Raw genomic sequence first — 23506 nt, forward strand, 5'->3', positions numbered from 1 at the left:
TTTGCACAGACCATCTTCTGTATCCTCCTCTTCTGATACATTATAACTGCTAAGCACTCTTTTTACCTTCCACCCAATTATGTGTGGAATGTAATCCACTGAGAGCAGTCAAGTACAACATTCCTTGTTTTCCTAGAGTGGACATGCAAGGGAATGTTTGGTCCACCAATTGAAACTTCCTGTTCCTCCTGGCCTGGAGCATCCTTCCTTGCATGTGACTAGTGGGTGGGAGTGACCTTTCCAGACCTGGTAAAAGGACAAGGCATGCTACCACTCTCTCTCTTTTCCATCTTCTTTTTGTCCTGCGAACTTACTGGAATGAACTGCTGACTGCCAGCCAAGCAGTCCCCCAGGTCATCTCCCTTATGGGATAAACCTGTTAGTATAAGTTTGTAACTTTAAGCCTAAAGCCTGCCTTCTGGGATCACACTGTGCTCTGCCTGATCGTGAGTAAACTTTCTTTTTATTGCATATGAATAAGACTGTGGTGTCTTTATTCTTTTAGGAGGGATTCAAGGGGGTCTTAGCAGGAAAATATTAGAACACATTTCAATCTGGACAAGCCAGATTGAGTTGTGTATTGTCTTAAGAAACTCACACGAGTCTGCAATAGTTTTCTGCTGTTTAAAGGGGAATGCAAACTCTGCTAAGTAAAGGAACTTGCTAGTGCAAGTTAGGAAGGATATTAATAAACAATATATCCTCTCCTGCCACCCTGAACATTCCCACATTATGAAGGCTCCATCCCCTCCTATTCTGCAACCCCTTCCGTACCCTTGCTTTCATCTTCACCCCACTCCTTCCTCGTTTTCAAGCCCCCTTTGCACTCCCCCATTTTCACCTTCACTCCCTTTTCCCTTCTTCCTTTCCCCAACTACTCCTTGCATACAGGCCACACCCTCCACTCTGTTTCCTTCACTCTCCTATTCTGCAGCCCCCTTTGCACACTCCCTCCCTTTTCCTTTCTTCCATCCATCCATCATCCTTTTTTCAGATCCCCTTTGCACAGAGACTGCCTCAACCTCCTTGCTTCCCTCCTCCTCCTCTGTATCTTCCTTCTGCAGATGTATGTTACTGCATCTTTAAGAAGAATAGGCTCTTAAGAGTAATCCTGTACATGTATTGGTGTTTGCTTTTTAATAAAATAACTTCTCGAAATTACTACATTGGGAAGAATTCTGCACCATGCAATGGTGAAGGTGGGTGAATCAACACGCGGGGGGGGGGGGAATGCTATAAATAAATCAGAAATTACATTGTTACAACAAAAGAAAGAAAAAACACTATGTAAAAATTGCAAAGAAATTTCTTTTGCTCTCTGGCCCCATCTGGTGTTGCATATTTATAATGCATTCAAACATGTTTTTTTGACTAATGTAGCTGAGTCCGGTCTCATCAGCTTGCCAGACAGAGTGACCCACTGCTCTTGCCCCTGGGGCATGCTGTTTCTCACCTGGTCATCATGGTTTTTTAAATGAGGAGGCGGCCATGGGAGGGGTGGGAGGGAGGGAATTATTGCCCTCGAACTGGTAACTTGTTTAATTACCAGTGTCCAATAGGGGTACATGCAGCTCAGACTTGAGTAGGAAACGGAAAGGAAAGGAAGAATTAAATGATTAATGACAAATTAGACAGGAAACATGTGGGGTGAGGGGAAGAATTAGGATAATGAAATCCTTGAAACGAAGCAGATTTATTTTTGATAGTGCAGCTGCAGATGCAATTTCTTAATCCTCTGTCTCCAGTAAGCATGGACACCACCATAAACACTCCATATTTGCAGTGTGTGTGTGTGTGTGTGTGTGTGTGTGTGTGTGTGTGTGTTGTCGACTTCCATGGCACAAAATAAAAGCTCAGTAAATATGGGCCTCCATATGTGGTTCTCAGCTGGTGTAAGTCCCTGAATGAGAAACATGTGAAGGGAGGAATTAATGCTGCACACATGGTGGCTGAACTTGAAAGCAATAGAAATTGCACCTGAGAATATTTTACACTGGGTTATGGAACGTTTGAAGATGAATGGGAGCTTGAACCCTCCTTAATGTATTGCATCATTGGTGTTTCCAGGGGGGCAAGGGATTATAAATGTGTGAGCTTGACACATGAGAGAGATAGCACTTCCTTCAAGTGAACAGCAAACTGCATCAGGCTTAAATAAAACCACTCACAGGAAGATGAAAAGAATTTGAAGAGAACGTATCTGGACAAACTCCTCCTGTCTCAGTGGTTGGACTGTTGCTTGGCTTTGACCTGGATCCAGAAAGAGCTTAGTACCTGCTACCTTGCAGCCTTTGTAAAACTCAAAAGAGACCTACCTCACAGTTTATTGTAAGGATGATTGGGGACAGAATTATTTTTTTAAAAACCAGTTAATTTATTGTAATTGAAAATTGATTTATGTATAGCATAAACATTAAAGTATATCATATTGTAATAATGGGGGGGAAATGACCCTGAGTATCATTCTAAAATTGTTCGAAACATCTCATTTATCCGCAAACCTTTGTTGGTTTGTTTTTTTGGGGTAAATTTTAGTATTAGTATTTCATTTTATAATGTATATAAAACAGAGAGAGCAATTATAACAACAGACAAACATTAAAAGATGAAAAGCAAAACTACTAAATAGGCATGTAGAATGAGTAGTTGCACATGAGTTAAAATAAAACGCAAAGGCTATGAGCTTGAGGGTCTGATAAAGATAGTTCCAGATTCTCCAGGCTTTTTATGAGGGTTGTCTATGATGGTTCTACTATATATGTCATAATGGAATGCCAAATCATATAAAAAGTATATGGAAGCTCTAGTAATTATTGAAATATCAAATTAGGTGCGGTTTTCTTCATTATACTGCACAAACCTTAGTTGCATTCGTAATTCATGGTTGGATCAAACAACCCACATCATTTTTTTTCTTTTCAGAAAAGCAAGTGTGTCCCAGAGTTTTATCATCCTTCATATTTTGGATTTGTTTAAACTTCCTGTATTTATTGTATTGGGGACGCGGGTGGCGCTGTGGGTAAAAGCCTCAGCGCCTAGGGCTTGCCGATCGAAAGGTCAGCAGTTCAAATCCCCGTGGCGGGGTGCGCTCCCGTTGCTCGGTCCCAGCGCCTGCCAACCTAGCAGTTCAAAAGCACCCCCGGGTGCAAGTAGATAAATAGGGACCGCTTACTAGCGGGAAGGTAAACAGCATTTCTGTGTGCAGCTCTGGCTCGCCAGAGCAGCGATGTCACGCTGGCCACGTGACCCGGAAGTGTCTCCGGACAGCGCTGGCCCCCGGCCTCTTGAGTGAGATGGGCGCACAACCCTAGAGTCTGTCAAGACTGGCCCGTACGGGCAGGGGTACCTTTACCTTTACCTTTATTTATTGTATACAATTGTAGGTTCAATCTTCAAGTGGAAAAGTAACACTCTTTAGCCTTCTTCATGTTCTAAACCAATTTTCTTTCCTGGAATATTTATCTATTGCTTCCAGGATCTGTTTTCAACATTTCTTTATTTCAAGAAAGGGGAATTTGTAGCCATCCATATGTTGAGGGGCTCCAACTCCCATCAGCCTCAGCCAGCTTGGCCAATGGTCAGGGATGATGGAAGCCCTATCCCCTCGGGAGGCCCACAGATTTCCCAGCCTGTTTTTCTTCTTCACAATCCTAGCAACAAAGGGAAAAGACTCCCCCTTGCTTTAGAACATTTCCAAATCTGGGATCAATCTGGTAGGCTCATTATAGACAACTTCACTGGGGTCCTATACCAATGAGCCATCATTTTAACATGATTTAACATCATTTTAACAGAGTGATAGCAGTGTGAGTCTGTTGCAACAAAAGCAGCGAAGAGTCCAGTAGCATCTTAAAGATTAAGGTAGCAGCATCCAGTCATGTTCTCTCTGCCAATGGAAGGCACCTGCCAATTATTGTATTTTAATATTCTGTTGAAAGCCGACCAGAATGGCTGGGGAAACCCAGCTAGATGGGCAGGGTATAAATAATAAATTTTATTGTTATTATTTTTATAAATTGTTCCACATATAATGCCATGCATGTACATTGAACTGTAAACCTGAGCTCCATGTTCAGGCATACTTCAGAAAAACCTTCAGCTGTGTGTGCACATGTAGATTTCTAGGATTGTAACCCCAATGAGCACTGGGCCAATGCTTGCAATCTATAGTGTAAATTAAAGTCCTAGTAAAAGAATTTGTTTTCTTTGGCTAGGTTTTTAGAAAAGCAAACTAGTTTGGGATCACCCGTATGTGCTGCTCTTCCCAATTAGAGTTGCTGAAAGAAAGGAAGAAAAGCTCTACTTTCTAATGGAATTGAACCAACATACCAGATGAGCCATGTAACTAGGTATCTGAATTGTTTAGACACATTGGTTTGCTTCTTCATGACATGAAAGTAAACAATCTACAAATAGAGAAAAGAGACAGCTCCACACTCTGTATTATATGTTAGTTGAAGTGCAAAAAAACTGTGGTGGGACATATGCAGTATGGCTTCTTTTTAAACAAATATGTGTGCATATGTTGGGGAGCAGGCAAGGTAATGCTTTGCCAGAAGTTTTCTTGTTTATCCTACAACTCTTAGGCGAAAGCAGAACTGGTGCAAACTAATTGGGGGTATTCCTATGGAGCCGTCCATTTGCAGAGTGAAAACATTAGAACTGAAATGAATGTGGGGTGGCGATGATGAGATTCTAAGTAATTTTCCCTTACTTGAATTTCCTTGGATATATTCAAAACTGATAACTGTTATGCATGCACTGTAGTGTTGTTTTTGAGGCAGGTGGAACTACAGCGCCCTAGTATTGAACTTGGATAGCTGATACCTTAGCATCCATCAAGAGAACTTCATTTAAGCAAATTCAAGATAAATCTCAAATGTGGACATTCAGTTGACAATTCATTTTCACATGGAACTGGAATGTTGATTGTCCGTTCAGTTTCAGGTGCTGTATGATACTTTCCTTTCATCTTTAAAACAGAGCCTCCTTATTTGTGATGCAAGTAATCTGCCAATGGGCAGGATTGCCAGTTAGCAAGTCTGGATGAAACAGTTCCTCTTAGGGTCCTCCTGTCTGCATGCAGACATTCACTAAAGCCACTATATTAACAGGGTTATTGCAGGGCAATAAGCCTAAAAGATATATGTCCAGATAAAAGAAATAGCCAGTCTAGAAGCTAACTTCTTTTGGGGCACATTGACTGTTCTACATCTGAATACTAGTTGCTGCTTTCTCCCTGTGATATATTTGGTGTTGTATTAGAACTGAAATGCTTTAAAAAGTAGGTTCACTTAGCAAAGATTCTCTTGTTTCTTAATTCTGTAATTTTCAATTCTTTTTTCTTTTTTGAAATTCATGTTTTCCTCTAGGTAATGGAAGGTGACATTAAGGCAATGGGTCCTGGCACCATCAATGTTGAAGATTTTGACGTCCCTCAAGATGTGCTGAGATTCTACATTCCTACTCCACCTCGCCATGGTGTGATACTAAATGGAATTTACGGCAGAGATACTGGACGTTACAAACAACTAAGCCCAGCCGTACTCCATAAAGATTTAGAAATCCACAGCTTTACACTGGAAGAACTTAAACAAGGTTGGGGCATCATTTTATTGCCTGTCTTTGGAGAATATGAAATGCACTTTCATAGTTTATACAGGGATGTTTGTGTGTGTGTATGTGTGTGTGTGTGTGTGTGTGTGTTGTACAGCTTGAAACTGATCTTGAGAGGGACAATGTATCTTTGTGAACTGTACACGAGAGAACAAATGATATTCGCATATGGAAACAGCCAGTAGAAATATGTTATAGGTCTACAGTTATATGGCAGTATCTGAGCAAGGTAATATCTAAACATGGTTTGCTCCATCATAAGGCAGAGTCAGTGATTGCCTGCCCCTGCCCCTCCCCACTCCCAGTTTAAAAAGCACTTACAGTCCTCCTCAAGCAAAACCCAAATGTAGCCTTTTTATTGGGTAATAAAAATAGCACATAATATTGTGTGTTTCTTGTTTGCAGTCCACGCCACAGGGCTCACCCCTAACTGGCACTGGTCAACTCCAACTGTCCATCAACCAGCAGGCAGGCTGATTGAATTCTGGCCAATGCTTATGTCAAACCTGCTTCATCTGTAATCATTATAGTTGTGGCCTAGCTTGATTCCAATACTTGTCTCCTATATTGTATGTACTATTTTGCACACACATCCCACAGCCTTCACTGTGCCTATGGTTCACAACCGTGAGATGAAGATGATGGGTGCTCCAAACGTCGCAATGGGGTGCTCCGAGCCCAGCAGCAGACAGAACAGTTCTTCCAGGATAAAGAACTGTTTCAGTGATAAATTTTCATCAGCAAATTAATAGTCCCCAAAGGTACATCAAATGGCCGTGGATCAGCTATCACTCAAAAGTGTAGTAAGAGAAAGGGCTTTACAATGCAGCATTTTTGTCTCTTCGCTTATTGTTGCTTCCTATTCTTTTCCTTGGGGAATAGGGTCATAGCTTGGCAGCAGAGGATCTGCTTTGCTTGCAGAAGACCCCATGTTCAGTCCCCAGCATGTCTAGGCAGGGCTGGAGAGTCCCCTGCCTGAAATCCTTCATAATCAATTCCAGTCAGAGCAAATCATGCTAAGCTAGAATAAACCAATGGTCTGACTCAGTATAAGACAGCTTCCCATGTATTGCAGGGATAACTGGAACTTTCTCAGTGGGCAAGTCCAGCTAAAACTTGAAGAACTCTAATAGAACTGTGGTTGCAGATAATACAAGTAGATGAAAAATTAAAAGGCAAAAGTAAATTTCTTATAAGTGAATATGGAACAGATGCAGTTGCAAAAACATCAGTATGACATATGCCACTATGCTACTTATCACATGATGAATGGGGGCTCACATGGCTATTTGCCTAACAGCAAAAAAATAAAATCTTGAGTGGGGAACAAGGACAAATAATTTATCAGGTGTTATGTAAGCATGGATGAGACTTGTAAATCTTTGAAGGAGAAAGAAATGAAATTATTTGTTTTGAATGCCTCACAAGGATCAATTATAAGCTTCTCAGTTTGCTTTAGCAAGAAACTAGATTTATGTTGTATGAGCAACGGATGGCCTCTACTGGAAACCACAGTTCATTGCAGCACTGAAAGAAAGAGATATAAAAATATTTGCACCATCTAGTTCTCTGTGATACTTAAAAACCAAAACCAAAATGCAGAAGGCTCCTCCAGATGACCTGTTCAATGAGCATACATCCTCATTTGCTTATAGGTTTAGACTATGCCCAGTCTGCATTGATCATTTGTTCTGATTTATTTGCAAGGAGGTTATACAATGAGCATACATCCTGATTTGTTCATGGGGTCTTTATAAATATTCAGGTTAATCATTTGTTCATTCCACACTTTTCAATGCATTTCCCTGTCACTTCCCTAACTGCAAAAGGCTTTAAAAAAGAAAAAGTGGATTTGTTGTAGGGCAACAGAATGCTTCAATCCTCTTTAATTATGCAAACCTAAATTTCTGGTACATGCTTGAAACACTCCAGCAAAACCCCGACAGTCTAGAGGTGACCACAGAGAGATGTTTGTCCTTTACCAAGAGTAACACTGACCTAAATTCTTGCCATGGCAAAAATTATATAAGACTTGAACCTTGATTTCCCCAACACTAATATTCCATTTTCCTCCTTGCTCACTTTAAGTTCTACAAACATTTCTGTGCAGATTGCAAATAATAATAATTAATAATAATAATAATAATAATAATAATAATAATAATACCCCGCCTTTTTCCCTAGCAGGGACTCAGTTTACAGGTAAAAATAATGATGGCTAAAAACATAGAGGGGAAATAATTAAACATAAAAACTCAATCAAAGATAAATAGAATAACTTACTGTAACTCTTAAAATGTAATGTTTTATGCAACATATTGTTTAATATGAAAACAAATGAGAAATCCCAACACATTGTGTGTTCCCATAATATTTCATCTTGAGCTGTGTCACATTGGCCAGTGACCAAAGCAAGTTGTGGCTCAAGTTTTCCCCAACCAAGAGAGCTTTCTGAAGAAAAGGAAGTTCATAGAATATTTGCTTGTCCTTTTGTGGTTAAAGATATCATCCTTTCTCTTGAAAAACAACAACAGAAAAGCACATGTGAGCAAGAGACCCTAGCAGAGAGCTGGCAGTTGAATGTTGCACTCAGTGGCACCTCTGCTGCTAACACAACTGCTCGCAGAATCAGCTTAGGAACTAGAAACAGCAGAACACATATCTCCTCAAGGTTGGCATCTGTGCCATGAGCTTACCAAGTATAGCAATGAAGCAGTGCAGAGTGGATGGGCAGAACAGAGCTAGAGGCAATCTGGCATTCCAGAAAATCCAGCATTATTGTGGTTTTACATTGATATCATGTAGAAGGCCTAGGCTAGGCTTTAAAGAAGTTCAGTTAAGCATTAGCATTTGAACCAACGGTTATATAGAGATGGCACCTGAAATGGTATGCAGCATGGTAAAAACAATATTGAAAACATCCCTTCTAGCAATATAAAAAATTAAAGCCTCAGCTTTAACAGGTGCTCTGTCTGAGAACATCAGTAAAAAATAAATCCAGGTCCAGTTGTCTTCAGCCAGCCTCAAAGACCTTCTGATAAAGCCAAGTTCTAGGCAGCTAATAGAATCCCTATCAATACTGTGATAGCTAAGTATGTGCTTGCCGTTAGAGTGCATTCAACAGTTATGGGTCACCAAACCCTGCCCTGAACTGCGTTGTCATGAGCCCAGAAAATCCATCTCATCCCAGAATCCCTAATGTCTCACTGCTACCTGCTCTATGTGCTTGTCAAAAGAAGAGGGGAAAGTTTTAAACTGATCTATGGTGGATAAAAGCTACCATGTCAAGTGAGTGTCTCTTCAAAAGCTAAGAAAACATCACTCTTTCAGAATCTTGAAAAAACAGGCTGTCCCCCAATGATCTATATACCACAGCTTCTATTTCTTAGTGTACAAAAACATACAAACTTACAAGTGGAGATCCAGAGTGCATGGGAAGTACAGTCTAGAAATAAAAACCATTAAAACAAAAATACAACATGGAAGTCTTCACAAATGCAGGAAACAATCGTGCAAGCTCTCCCCACCTCATGTGTTTACTTTAGCCCTAGTCAGAATACTTGTATAGGGCTTACACACCCTCCCTCTTCCCCACTATATCACACTGGCTCTAATATTGAGCCATAGGAATAAGCAGGATATGAATTGTCCCAGGCACTCATAGTATGGCTTCATGGTATCTGTATTTCAAATGCCCATGCATTTGATAAATGACAGCATTTAAACCAACATTTTCCCTTTCTTTCTTGGCAGTGCTTTGACAGTCTTCTGTGATGGAAGGAATGAAAGCACTTAAAACATTTTAGTTCTGCATCAAGGAAAAACATTAGTTATTCAGCTGACCTGATTGCTCCTAAAATATCTATATTTTAATACTCTTCCTTCAAATTCCACCTTATTTGCATTTTCTGAACATCTGTTCATACATTCAAGCTGCTTTGAAGTCATCCAGGATGCTCTGCAATTCTGTGACTCTCTTAATCAAAATGATGTCCTTTTCCATAAAAAATCTGGTTTTGTTTTCTGTACGAGCCCAAGTGGGAAAGTTGAGTTGAATAGACCTTTTCAAAGAAACAAATGAGCCTCAAATGTTCATTTCACTTCCCACTGGTTGAGAACCTTGACCAACTCTGAGTGATTCACGGCTTTGCAGTACATAATTCATCCATTCATAACTTGGCAATTCATTATATTGATGTTTACACAACTAACTAGCTATGTAAACAGTGCCCAGTACCTTAGACACTTAAATATTCAATTAAAATAAAATAAAAATTGCAAACTGCAAATTTTGAATTAAGTGACCATATGTAAGCAGACTGATAGCTGAATGCTGGAAATTTGGCAGACAGGACAGGCTCATAAATGCATGCTAGCAGCATTCTAAATAATTTAATACAAGAAATATTTTGACATATTCATAACTATATGGCATTTATTAAAAATATGCCAACTTCTCTTTTGCATGATGCACTAATATTGCTAAGAGGATATAGTGAGTGTCCTGAAATAAGAATTAGAACTGTGTGTGGCTAAGCTGGTCTAGACATGCATCAGAATGAGATGGTAGAATACTGGAAGTAGTAGAACGGGCTATTGGCTGCAGGTGGGGAGTGCTATTTCCCCCTCTAATATAGTAAGTTCTTTTTGTTTTGGACTAGCATCTAGAGTTAAGCAAAAGGGAGACTTTTTATTTTATTTTTTTTAAAAAAATACAACTGTGTTTTATACTCTGCATTTTCATTCCCCCCCCCCCGAAAAAATGCAGTTGTATCTCCTGATGTTGGAATAGAGTAACATATTGTTTTAACTCTATTAAACACAAATCACTTTTCACATTTAGGACTTTAGCCCTAGCACATTTTCCAGATATGTTCTGTTATTGTTTTTGGACTCAGTAGGCTTTCATTGTTCATCTGTAAAATCATTCATGCTACATACTCTGTACAAGGGGCCGAATTTAACCAAGTTGTTGCACTAGCAGAAGCCAGCACAACTCATCCCACTAGTGCAATGGGGCTTCCCCTTCTCCTAAGCTCCATGAGCCCTCCATGCCCTCCCTGGTCTTCTTTGGGAGGGTCAGGAGAACCCCTAGAAAGGTGGAGGAGGTAGGTGATGGTTCCACCTGGCAAGCAGAAATCCTTGGGCTGATGGAATGATCTCCTTACTGCAACATTGAATTTCACCCAAGAACTGTACAAGAAAATGTTAAAACTTGGTTAAAGGAGGGACCTGGGAAACTGTCATAGCTTGCTGTAAGTATTTAACTGAAAGACCTTTGTATCCAAACTTGCACTAAAATGTAGACACTTGTGTTCATCAGAGTTTTCCTAAACCAGTCCCTAACTAAAAATTTAAAAGCCATGTGAGTTAGTTTTTGCATTTTCAAGAACTCTTCACTCAATGACCTCAGTGTTTAAAAGGACAGGAGGGAGCAGGATTTGTTATCAATAGAGGGCATGAGGTAACATAAACTCATGAAGTCCCATCTTCAAGTGGTGATTAAAGGTCACTTTACAGACTTATGGGGGGCAGAAATGCACCCCATAGTCTACATACATCAAAATGTATTGGTCAACTGCCCGAATAATTCTGGGTTCTATCCACTTCAAATTCTGATAATCCCAGCTGGCTAGCAATTCAGGGATTAAATGGGAAATAAATGATCTTAATGCCTCAAAAAGGCCATTTGGTGATATCAAGTTGTTCTTGGCAGTTCTGAAGTACCTTAATGGTATCCTGCTATGATTGTTTTGTTTGAAAGGAAAGAACACATGCAAGCTGCAGGATAACTTAATCCGTTCCTTCGAGTTTATGTAGCTTTGATACCCTAAATTCCATTTGGTTGTTGCTTGTCTTTAGAATGTGGCACTTGACTGCTGTGTTCAAAATACTCCGTTGTCTCTGGTACTTTCTCCGATAGGACTGATGCTTATGTACATGCATGATGACACAGAAAGCCTAGAGGATAGTTTCACCATTCAGCTGACAGATGGCAAGCACACAGTCCAAGGGACACTTTACATCTTCATCCTGCCAGTCAACGATGAAATCCCTCATCTTTCCAGGTTAGCTGTTGAAGTGACATTCTATGCAAAGTGACTTTAGGAGAGACGGGGGAAACATTTTATTTCTCTTTAATTGTTAACATGTTTGATGAATTGTTTATTGGCAAGAAGATGGATGCGTTGCTTGTCTCTTGGCAATTGTTAATTCTTTTCATTCTCGTTTCTTATGAAATTATGATCTTTTAATATAAATATTAAGGTCAGGATGCTGACATTAATTAATCCTCAACAAGTAGAACAAATAGGAAATATCAAAGCTGTGTTTCACGAGTAGGCTGGCTAGACACAACTACAGAGTGGAATTATGATGTCAGAATGGTTTGGAAGGAAGAGGCCCGTTACGACTTCTAAAAATCACTTTATGCTATGGCAGGTGAATCTCTGTGATGTAATGTGTAAGGGCAGTGTGTGTACAAAACAGATATGGACCCAAAGGGAGGACATTGAGTGTTGTGGCTAGAGTGTCAGACTAGGACCTGGGAGACCAGGGTTCAACTCACACTTGGCCATGAGGCACACTAGGTAACTCTCAGCCTAAGCTACCTCACAGGGTTCTTGTAGGGATTAAATGAGCAAGGAAAGAACCATGTATACCACCTTGAGCTCCTTGGAGAAAAAGGTGGGATATAAATGCAATAAAATATATTTAAGTAAATTAATAAATCAAACATTTCAAAGAAAGCTGCCGTTACATCAGATCCAGCATATTATTTGTAGTGATTTAGTACTGGCACTTAGGGAGATTTTGTTCATTTAAAAATGGCTAAGTATTTCAATGTCAGTTCTGTAACAAAAGTGTGTTGTAAAAGTAGGTTTGGGGTTTTTTTTCATTAGCCAAAGTGAATTAACCACACCTGCCAACCCTGTGGAATAGGTGAAAAGGACCAAAGGCTGATTAAGTTGTCCTTCAGGAATGACTAATCAAACCCCAAACTGAGAGTAGAGACAGGTAGGGTGGGGATGGGGTTGCAGTGCCAAAGAGTGCGTGCCGCTGCCACCACCTTTCTCACTTGAAGAGAGCATGTTGTCACCTAACCAATGAGATACTCACCCAGTGGAGGAGGTAGCAGCTCTGCTATATTAGGTGGGGGCCTTATTTTTGGCTTTACAAGCACCTCTACCCTGCTGAATGAGGTGGAGAGGACTTCCTGTTTTTAATAGTAGGGGACATCTGAAATGGAGTGTACCAGGGATCTGCCAGACTTCCATTTGTCTCAAGTAAGGGCAGTGTTATACATGAGGCAGAAATTACATTTGTACTGCGATTGAAAGATGATGTTGGATTCTGAATCTGTGTGTCTCCTTCCCCGCTCCATGCAATATTTATTTCTCGCCCCTCAGGAACACAGGCTTGGAAGTTGAAGTTCATGAGAACAAAGTTATTTCCAGTGTGTCATTAGAAGCTAAAGACAAAGATTCTTTGAGGAATCAGCTCCATTATGTGATAAACAACAAGCCAAGATATGGACACCTGAAATTAAAGGTAATAATGATTCTCAGCGTTTTCTTCACACATGGCCCTGTCAACATGTGGTTGTGAAGCATAGGCACAGCAAAGGTTGTGGGATGTGTGTGCAAAATAGTACATACAATATAGGAGACAAGTATTGGGATCAAGCTAGGCCGCAACTATAATGATTACAGATGAAGCAGGTTTGGCATTGGGCATGTACCCAAAATTCAATCAGCCCACCTGCTGGTTAATGGACAGTTGGAGTTGACCAGTGTCGGTTAGGGGTGAGCCCTGTGGCGTGGACTGCAAACAAGAAAAAAGGGACTATTTGACACACACTATCATATGCTATTTTTATTAATTTTATTTCCACGCAAAAGATCTTATATGCACTCATATGTGACACATGTGCATTTCTCTGTGCTGAGGAGCCAAACTTGTCAGTGCTTCTGTGTCGAATATACATTACGGTGATAAATATTCTTGCTGCTATGTTGAAGATGCTTAAACTAAAGATAGACATGGCAGAACAGGATGGAAGTGTAGAAGTGTGAGACTTCCTCTCCTCTCCCCTTCTTAGTATGAAAGGCAAAAAGAAACTGTACGCACATGGCGTCTTTTAAGTTAACATATAATAATAGTGTCTGATAGCATAAAAGCAGTTAGCCTTGTCTCTTTCTCTCCTTCCCATTTGTTTTCTGTCCTCAAAAAGGTCCTATATATTAATGTCCTGTTCCGCTGGTCTTTGAGCCAACACTCTGCAGCTATAGCAAAACGTTTTAACTGGCTTGTATATTGGCGTGCTAAACCACTAGGCTATAGTCTTCCTTTTATAATTAAGTAACTTGAGAAATCTGTTGGGATCAATAAATTTTGAGAACGCTTACATAAAACAGAATATAAAGTGGATAGTCTTGCCATCAGAAGCCCATAAAAGTCAGTCCCTTTATGTGACACCTCTACAAATGGCATTATGTCATTGCATAATATTAGTAGGAAACTAAGATTTTTGTGCAAAACCATAAAATGTAATGAGTTTCACATAATCTACTCATATAAACGGAAAAAGAGTGAGAGCGGGGCTTTTTTGAAAGTGGACTTCCAGCTTTTTGGCATCCTGAAAACATAAGGAAATTTGGAAACTAACTCAAAATAGAGATATGTTTCAATAGTGGGCGGTTGATGTGATCTTTTTGCTTGGTGGGAACATGCACCTTGGCTGTTTTAACTGTTCAACTAGTGGTCTTAACTGGGGAAAGGGAATACCAAAAAGACCTGAAAATGGAAAATGGAAATAGTGCCAAAAGGGTTTTATTCCTAACTGAGCTAAAGTACTGTGTGTTGGTTTTTTTGTGATCTCTAATAATGGAAGCTAGAAAATCCTTGCAGATTCCTGCCCCCACCCCTACTTTGGCATGAAGACTTGCAACCAGGAATGGGAGATAAATTCAATTTGGCTCCTTTCGTAATGCAAACATGCGTAATTTGCAGTCCCCGAATCACACATACATCATTTTATTTGTAAGCTGCCTTTCCACAGCCAAAACCATGCTCAAGGTAGCTTACAACATAAAGAATTACATTATTAAAAAAATAGAAAGTAATATAAACCACAAATAAAACAAAAAGTACATGGCTGAATTGAACTATTTCCACATAAATCATAAGATGCAAAACAAAGATACAAGAAGTTAACATCTTAATAGCAAAAACCCACTACCAACAAAAACCCCTAAACAAGACCCCAACCCAAGATTCTGCTCAGCAGCTTCAGCTTTTGTAGCTGGAGTCGGTCAGAGCCCCAGAGTCGGTCAGGTGGGGAAAGGCCTGCAAGGCAGGGAGCACGACTTCCGGGACTCAAAGCAATACATAAGCCGAAAGGTAGCTAACTTTTGAAATATACATTTCTCCACATTTAGCGATGCAGTTCTCCAGCCAACTATTGTGTACAAAAATTGCACATATTAGAAGAAAATGTGCTTAAAATGCATGTATTAGTGAAAATAACATTTTTTAAATGAAAACTTTCTTTTAAAAAAATTGCAAACTGATGCAGGAATGTGGAGAACTAGACTTAAAACTGGAAAAAATGAAAGAAATGTAAATTGGCATTTTTGTCTATCCCTACTCAGGTTATGTCATATGCATTTAGTGTAAAGGTAAGAACTTTGTTAAAGATGCTAAAAGATTTGTAGGAAGACATAGCCATTAACTGTGGGCTTGGAATGTGCTCAGAGCATAAAGTTCATGCAAATGCACTTATGTCTGGTCTTGGACAACAGCACTCAGCTTGAACTCTACACTTGTAGAGGGCCCCCTGTTGTTGTTTCTTCTTCTTCTTCTTCTTCTTCTTCTTCTTTATTTTTACCCTACCCATCTGGCGGGGTTTTCCCAGCCACTCTGGGCGGCTCCCAACAGATTAAAAACAGAATAAAGCATCAAACATTAAAAACTTCCCTAAACAGGGCTGCCTTCAGATGTTTTCTAAAAGTCAGATAGTTGTTTATTTCCTTGACATCTGATGGGAGGGCGTTTCCACCGGGCGGGCGCCACCACCGAGAAGGCCCTCTGCCTGGTTCCCTGCAACCTCACATCTTTCAGCGAGGGAACCGGCAGAAGGCCCTCAGAGCTGGACCTCAGTGCCCGGGCAGAACGATGGGGGTGGAGACGTTCCTTCACCCACTGCCCAGTGTTTAGAAGGGTGGTTCCTTCAGGTCCCAAGAACATCTGACTAGGCAGCTCCTCAATCTGGACAGCAATGTTAGGTAGTTAGTCAGATACCATTCACTCAAGGGTGACTCAGGGAGCATAAAAAAAGGTGCCCAGTACAATGAGCCACCTTGAGCTTGGCTAGGTGGCCTCCTATCATCTCCCAATCACAAGGTCAAATAAACCTTACTGCCGATCCTACAACAAAATGTCTGACCTCTCAGTAGACCAACTGGACACCATCATCCCTAAACAGATACAGGAAAGAAAGCCACACCAGAAGCCATCTCTTGACCTCATGGCCAATGCACCATCTGGTCCTGTCAATCCAGCATCTCCCATCACATCAAGACATCCAGTCCACCATCTTCTCCAGGTCCTGCCCAATGGGCATGAATCAAAGATGATGAATAAATAGGATGCAGGGGATGGGGGATAGTGGACACAAGGTGACATAGGGTGCACAGCAATTTGCCCCCATACCATTCCCCCTTTCTCCACCCAGCAGACACAAACCCATCTGTTCAATTGAAGCTGGGTTTCAGACCTGCCAAAGAAGAAGAAAATAATTAAACACCAAACTTAGCAACAGCTAACCTCAAAGAAGTGAGACATTATCAATGCCCACCGGGGCTGCAGCTGTTGCTGTTCCAGTGTAGAATGAATCTATGCCATTCCCAGAAGGATCGTGCTCAGAGTCCAAGGGACTGTGAACAATAACCCCAAATTGGAATTCTGTAAAAGGAGCACCATTAGCATAACAAAATAAACGTCTCAGATTTTTAGAGCACATTGCACAGTCAGTTTTAGACCTCCTGGTGCCCCTATCAAAGAACACTACATTCTCAATGGCGAGGGCCTAACCTGATGTATTATTTGTTGGATGTGCCAGGGACTCAGTAGTGTTCAGGGCTCTGGAAAATGCCACCCAGGCAACTGCTGCAAATAAAGAAACCTCAAAAGGTGAGAAATGCCACCAAAAGGACCTGAAAATGGAAAAGAGTAATAGTGCCAAAGGAGGCTTATGCTTGACTGAGCTAAAGTACTGCATGCTGCTTGTTATATTTTTGTTGATCCCAAATAAAGGAAGCTAGAATATCCTTGTAAATTCTTTAGCAATGATGAACGTGTTTTGCATTACTTGTTTTTTGCTTCTTTTAAACATATAAACTTTTAATGTGTCCGATCGGAAGAAATCCTGTTGAGTTTAGTGTTGAAATGTCACTAATTTAGCAAGAGGAAGGAAATGGTCATCACAGTGAGGTGTGTTTACACTTCTGAATACCTTGGATAGGTGTCAGAATTAAATATGGTCTGTGAAGTGGAGGGAAATGAGTTCACAGCTTCTCCATCATTTCAGTTCATGTACATAAGCTTGTTTAATTCATGCAGTCAGTGAAAGGGTAATCCAAGTAAACATTTCCATGAGCTGGGACGGCATCACAAGAGCACTTGGTGAATGGCTGCATGTGTCTGTTCACAGTAGCACAGTTCTGCAGTAATAGAAAGCTGTGTGTTGCCCCTCTGTCAAGTAGCCTGGAGGAGTCTAAAGTTCCCGAGGTTCCTCCCCCTGCTTAAGGAATTGGGCTCTTCTGCAGCTCTCCCCACACCTCATCCCTCCACTGGCAGCGATACTCAGCTTTGAGACTGTAAACAAGCACAAATGACAGTCCCCACCAATCATTGCTGGACTGGCAGCTTATATAAGAGCTGGAGGTTCCACCCTCTGCTTTCAACCAGGTCCTGATCCTGCAAGGTTCTTCTTAGTTTCTTCCCTTCCCAGCTAACCTCACATACAGCTAGCTAGAGGGTAGCTCCTGAGCTTGTGTCTGGCTCACCAGCTCCTCTCCTGTGGCCTTTGGGGGAAGATGAGGGTGGGGCAGTCTGAGAGCCAGCCACGATCCCTGGCATCTGGTGTGATGAGCTGCAGACCTGGGGCAGGAATGTCTGGACAATACTCCTTTCATGGTGGGGAGACACCATTTTGTGGTTCACCTCAGGTGCCAAAATGTGCTGGGCTGGCCCTAGCACAGACTGAAGAAGATCTCTTTGTTGTTGTATGAAAAAGCCCTTCAGTTCTCCACAGGGATTATATTTAGTCATAAACCTTAAATCTGTCTGATATTACAAGACTGATTCATCTTTCTGAGTCTATAATGAATCCCACTTGGAAGAGATGGAGACACTATATGAATATAGGGCCACTACATTAGAATGAGGAAAATGAATGTTTATCCATTCTGAACGTCTTTCAAAAATTGCTTGCTTTTGGATAGAGAAACTAACAGCTGTAAAAAACGCACAAACTGAGCTAGTGACATAGCTTCAAGGGATAGACTTACTGTGGGACAACCATGCTAGGTTGCTTTGTTGCATGTATTATTTCCATGTTTTGTTGCTTTCAGTTTTGGAATACAGTAATTGCAATAATGCACGACTCTAGTCCTCATTCATATGATTAGTCAGATCATAGATGCTGCATTGAAATGAAATGTTTGTGATATACTTAACCACTTGGAAAGCAACCTTGCCCAGCTTGTTATATATGAAGATGTATTTTCTTTTTTTACATAAATGTATTTTTAAGTAACAAACTGTATATAAAAATGAACCTAAACGAACAGGGAAGTAGAAGTCCTGTGTGTTCTATTTTCAAGTGGCAACTACACTACTACTAACTGTGTGAATTGGGCCTTTGTTTTGTATTCATTGAATGGGCAGCAGATTAGGTGGCCTTGAAACAAAGTGAGCATGTTTTTACATCACACCTACCCTGCTCAGAAATGACTGAGGCATAAAACTCTTTAGCCTTATGGTACCTGGCTCATGCCTCATGTAGATGGCTGACTGCAATGTGAGACAGCATCAAACCCTGGCTGGACAACATGCAATGTGTATGCAGATTGCATGTAGAACCCCTACATCAATGCCTGTTGTTGGAGAGAGTCTTTTATCTGCTTTCTAAGTGCTGCATTAATAGAAACCCTCTGGCTTATATTATGATGGCATCTAATTGTCTTGAACCTTCTCTTGGAATAAAACCAGCTTCTAGCTAGGTAAGCAAGCACAAGTTGAAACACCTGGGCATCAGCTATGGACATCAGGGTGTGCTACAATGGATCCATCTGTATCTCTTGGCATGCACCAGGGCTCCCCCCCCCCCCCGTGTGACAGGTTGGAAAGCAGGATCCAAAAAGAGACAAGTTGATGATGCTTCTCTAAAAGGCACACAGAAAAACACTGCTTTTTGGCACACATGCTAATGGGTTAGGCAGGGCTGTGTGTATTTTCACAAATGTTAATGGTCAATAAATAACTAATGGCTAATTACCCGAATAATTTTGAGCAAAAGGGGTATAATGAAGTGTCCGTTTTATAGTAGTGTGGCAAGTCTTCAAAAGACTCAATGAGCCAATACACTGCAATGGCCTTGGAGAGGGAAGTCCTGGGTTCAAATCCCTATTCAACCACGAAGCTTCTTAGGCTACCATGGTTTTATGAGGATGAAAACTGGAAACAAACCCACACAAACCACCAAATGTTAAGTACTGGATACAAATGTGGTGGAGAAACTAATGTTATTTCTCTCAAATGAAGTCAATCTGAAACAACTTGCAACACTTGTAGATGGTTTAAGGATATGCAACAGGGTCAGTCACAAGTAACTAAATGCCACGCTAAAGGGTGGCTTCCTTTAGAAGGGTCAAAAAGTAGTTCAACACCCTTTTCCACCAGTGAAAAAGAGCCTAGACAGAAGTCTGAAGGCTGTGGAGGGGTAGAGCTTTGGCTTTGTACACTGAAGGTTCTGGGTTCAATCTTCAATCTCTGGTATATTCACATAGGACTGGGAATGTCCCCTGTCTGAAGTCCAGGAGAGCTCCTGCCAGCCAGAACTAGACTGGCCAATGGTCCAATTCTGTGTAAATCAGCTTCTAAAATGTTCACTCTATTCCTCACACTGACTCCTGCCACAGCCTTCAGACTTCTGTCTAGGCCCATATTGTGGTAGCTAATGATGGACCTGCAGCTCCATCCCATTGGCTTCAGGCCTTGCTGTCGGTGAGTGAGACCTCAGACGGTACCACCTGCTGCTGCTTTTTCTGTCTTTTGCCATTCTAGGTTCCAAGTGTATGTAGGGGCATTAAACCTTGGTCAGCCCCAGCTGTTCAGTAGCTCTTAAAAGTTAGCCATCTTCACAGCTGCTCAATATGTATATCTCTATAGCATGTGCAGCTTATGTGTGTGTGCATGCATTTGTTTCACCCACCCATTCCATGATGTTTTTCAGACGGCATCAGCTTGGAGCACTCTGCATCCTGGAATGAATTTCACTCAAGACGACGTGGACATGAACCGCCTCTGGTATTTCCATACGAACGTACTGCGTCCAGAAAGTCACGACAGCTTCCGATTTTTTGTGACAGATGGGAAGAACAGATCTCCACCAGAAAGCTTCTATATTTTCATTAAAAGTGTGGCTAAAGGTAGGGAACGAGGGTTGGAGAGTTTGGGTTTTTTTACTTTCAGTGTATTATTAGTTCTTTTGGGGGACCAAGCTGTGTTGCATAACTACAGAGGGGAGCGGTAGAAGGCCCTGTGTCTCCTTATGTGACACTGATGTGCTTTTAAATGCATGGGTGAAGTTTGTACGCCAGCAATCTCTAAAGGATGCCATCTCTTTCCAGGATTCTGATGAACCAGCTAATTAGAATCCAATCCATTATGCGCATAACTAATGGCACAAGTTTACAGATCTGTCGACTATTATGACTGCATTCCCCGGTGTCTGTTCGTGACTAGTGACCAAAAGGAAGAGTTCAGTTCTAAAACCTCTGAATGTGCAGAGAGCCAGGATTATATCCCAGTTGAATTTCAAAGCTATCAGGAGTCTAGGCAGTTCAAGGCTCAATGTTCTGAGGAGGTGTCCTTAGGAGATCTTGGAATCTTTTGCAGATGGGAGGAGGGATATGTTACAAGCCAAGCTGACTCCTCTCACTATTCTGTCTTGAGGTGGGAGGGTGAAAGCCCACAGAATCGCATAAGGCCTGTTCCAACTATTGTTGCTGAGGCTTTTGGAAGTGAATAGAAATCATGTGGAGACACACAGGAGTCCTCTGAGTGTTAAATATTTCTAAATTTGTGCCAGGTGGCTTTAATTTATTGAACATAGGTTTTTGTGAAGTAGTGCTCCTGTCAGGAAGAAGATTGGCATAAGAGAAATGGAAGCAGCAAAATCTCAGGGGGTCTTCTTTGGCGAAAAACCTCTATTGAGTCCTCCTGTGACTTGTGCTCATAACTGCTGAGGAAAACAGGGATGCCATCTGTAAACTGTGATTCATAAACACTCTGTCAATCTGCCACGTTACCCTGACATCATAAAATAACAAGGAGCAGTATTGTAATAAAGAGGGGAGGTTTGCAATCAACCAATTAAATACATCTAATTTATTTTGGTTACAGCTGAGGCTTTATTTATTAGTAAACAGCTGCATTTATTATAGAGATTTTTATTTTTATTTAATCCGGACAAGTCAGTGCCAACTGGCACTTTTGATAATCTATTAATCCTAAATAATCTTCTGGGCTTTTCATGTTTTTTTTAGGGGGTAGGCGGAAATAAAAATAATTCAAAATTAGACTACAGTATTTTAGCATTTCTTTTCAAGTGTTTCCATCAAAGCTGCTAGAATCAGTCAATGAGTTGTTGACATTTTATTAATTCATATTTACAAGGAAAGTGGGGTTTGAATCTATAAATGCTGTTCCTCCTTCCAACCCATGCCAATAGGAGCCTCAATCGAGCTCCCGTTTTGTTTTTGTTGGTGAGAGATCTATATGTGGGCTTAACAGAGCAATCCTGTAGTCACATTATGCCTGGCTAGCAGATCCAGTCCTTCTGCACTAGTGGAATGGCCCCTATAGCCGGTTCAAGGAACAAAGAAAATGTACAACCCAAAGAAAATGCAAACATGGCATAAAAAATAACAAGACATCCAAGCTTCCAGGGATTGTGCCACAGACATTAAGCTGCAACACTGCAAGAGATGGTGTCTGTGTTTTCTTTCAATGATGTGGATCCCTGATGACTTCTCACTCCTATGAAAGCTTCCCCAAGGGGCATTTTGAACTGTACTTTAAAGCTATAGTTTATAAGCACTGCAGAGCAGCACAGGTGCTCTCTGGGCAAACCCATCCACAAAATGGTGCGTCACTCCCAAGAAGACCTCCTTTCCCAGAGTGAAGCTGGAAGCACCTGCCCCACAGCCACTGAAAGTGGGTGGGTGGGTGGGTGGGCAAGCAGGCAGGCAGGCAGGCAGGCAAGGAAGGAGGTATGGCAGCCTTGGGAGGGGCAGGAAGGAGCAGAATGGCAGACAGGCAGGCAGTGGGATCACTGTAAAATTAAATCTGGATCTCACATGCCAATCAAGTTTGAAATATAAAGTTATAAATATGACAAGCCCAGCTCTACCTAGCACAGAGTCAAATAAAGGAAATGCAAACTGAAATCCAGGAATCTTCCTGCAAACAGCGGAATTAAGATCGCAAACATTTGCATTTCACTATTAATCTATTTTTTCTTGCCGTTAGGTCTTTTTTTTATGGTGCTATGTGTCAATGGTAACAGGAAGCAAGGAGTGCAATTCATTCTGAAGTTGTCCCACTGAATTCTCATTAAGCATTGTAAGCCAGAACTAAGCGTACCCTATAGATAGCACAGGGAGTCAAGACAACTGGAGTGATGCAGTTGCAGAGATGGCTACTAGTCTGCTTCTTTCTCATTATCTTCAGCATACTATGTAATGTAAAGCTTCAGACTCTAGAATGTGTATCTCTCTCCCCTCACCCCACAAGAGCCTTTCACATTTGCCCTAGCTAGACCCATGGGACAAGTCTGTTAGGAAATTGACCTGATACTGAGGTTACAGATGGAACACTCTATCATCAGGCTTACACTGTTTACCAAGATGGTGCAGAAGGTTTGATCTTTTCACGACCACAGTTTTGGGGAAACTGTTGGAGACTGCAACAAAAGGTTGCAGAAGAACAAGAAAAAAGTGGGTTTTTTTTTGCCAGGGCCAGAGCATTCTAAAGCCAGTTGCTTTATGCTGAAAAAAATAATACAAACTAATTAAATGGTGAAAAATACAAAGATGACTGACTGACTTTAGGCTCATCAGCTCCAAATCAGCCTCAAAGATACCAATATAGTTTAAAAAAATGAAAATTTCAGAACCTTTTTGTTTGTATACTTTCATAAGGCGATGTACAAATGAGTTTTTCTGATTTGTAAGCTGTTGGCCATCATCCATTTTTGCTACTGTGCTTTCTCACACAGGCTTTTGTGTTCTCATTTTTTAAAAAACACACGCTTTCATTAAAAAAAAATACTCTTGTTTGCCATCCTAGCTACACTTATTCGTAGTTGGAAATGGTGTTTCGATGGAAACAATTTCAACTCCTGATCCTTGTGGGCCAGTGATCCAAACGTGGACTGCTTAGACTTGTTTGGCTGCCCATTGGCATATAACATAAGCACAGAGGGAGATCATAAGTAAGAAATGGGGACTGGGCTCTGCACTCATGCACAACTGCCTCCTCTCCCCCCCTCTCTGGTAGTAATTCTCCCTTCTCTTAAGTTATGATGGCATAGTGTTGTTTA

General features: G+C 41.1%; 1 protein-coding gene across 6 annotated transcripts in view; it reads left to right on the plus strand.

Moving 5' to 3' along the window:
- LOC114598913 (FRAS1-related extracellular matrix protein 1-like) overlaps nucleotides 1–23506 on the plus strand; it is a 110743-nt gene that overhangs the window by 37922 nt on the left and 49315 nt on the right. For all 6 annotated transcript variants that reach the window (XR_003707192.2, XM_028733272.2, XM_028733271.2 and 3 more), the window contains 4 exons: nucleotides 5373–5598; nucleotides 11540–11684; nucleotides 13026–13167; nucleotides 20135–20330. Coding sequence is in view for 5 of the 6 variants with exons in the window: in XM_028733272.2 (XP_028589105.2) it covers nucleotides 5373–5598; nucleotides 11540–11684; nucleotides 13026–13167; nucleotides 20135–20330 (709 nt within the window). In the remaining variant the exon portion in view is untranslated. The remainder of the gene's footprint in view (nucleotides 1–5372; nucleotides 5599–11539; nucleotides 11685–13025; nucleotides 13168–20134; nucleotides 20331–23506) is intronic.

This window comes from Podarcis muralis, chromosome 5 (assembly GCF_964188315.1).
Source record: "Podarcis muralis chromosome 5, rPodMur119.hap1.1, whole genome shotgun sequence".
Classification (NCBI taxonomy): Eukaryota; Metazoa; Chordata; class Lepidosauria; order Squamata; family Lacertidae; genus Podarcis; species Podarcis muralis.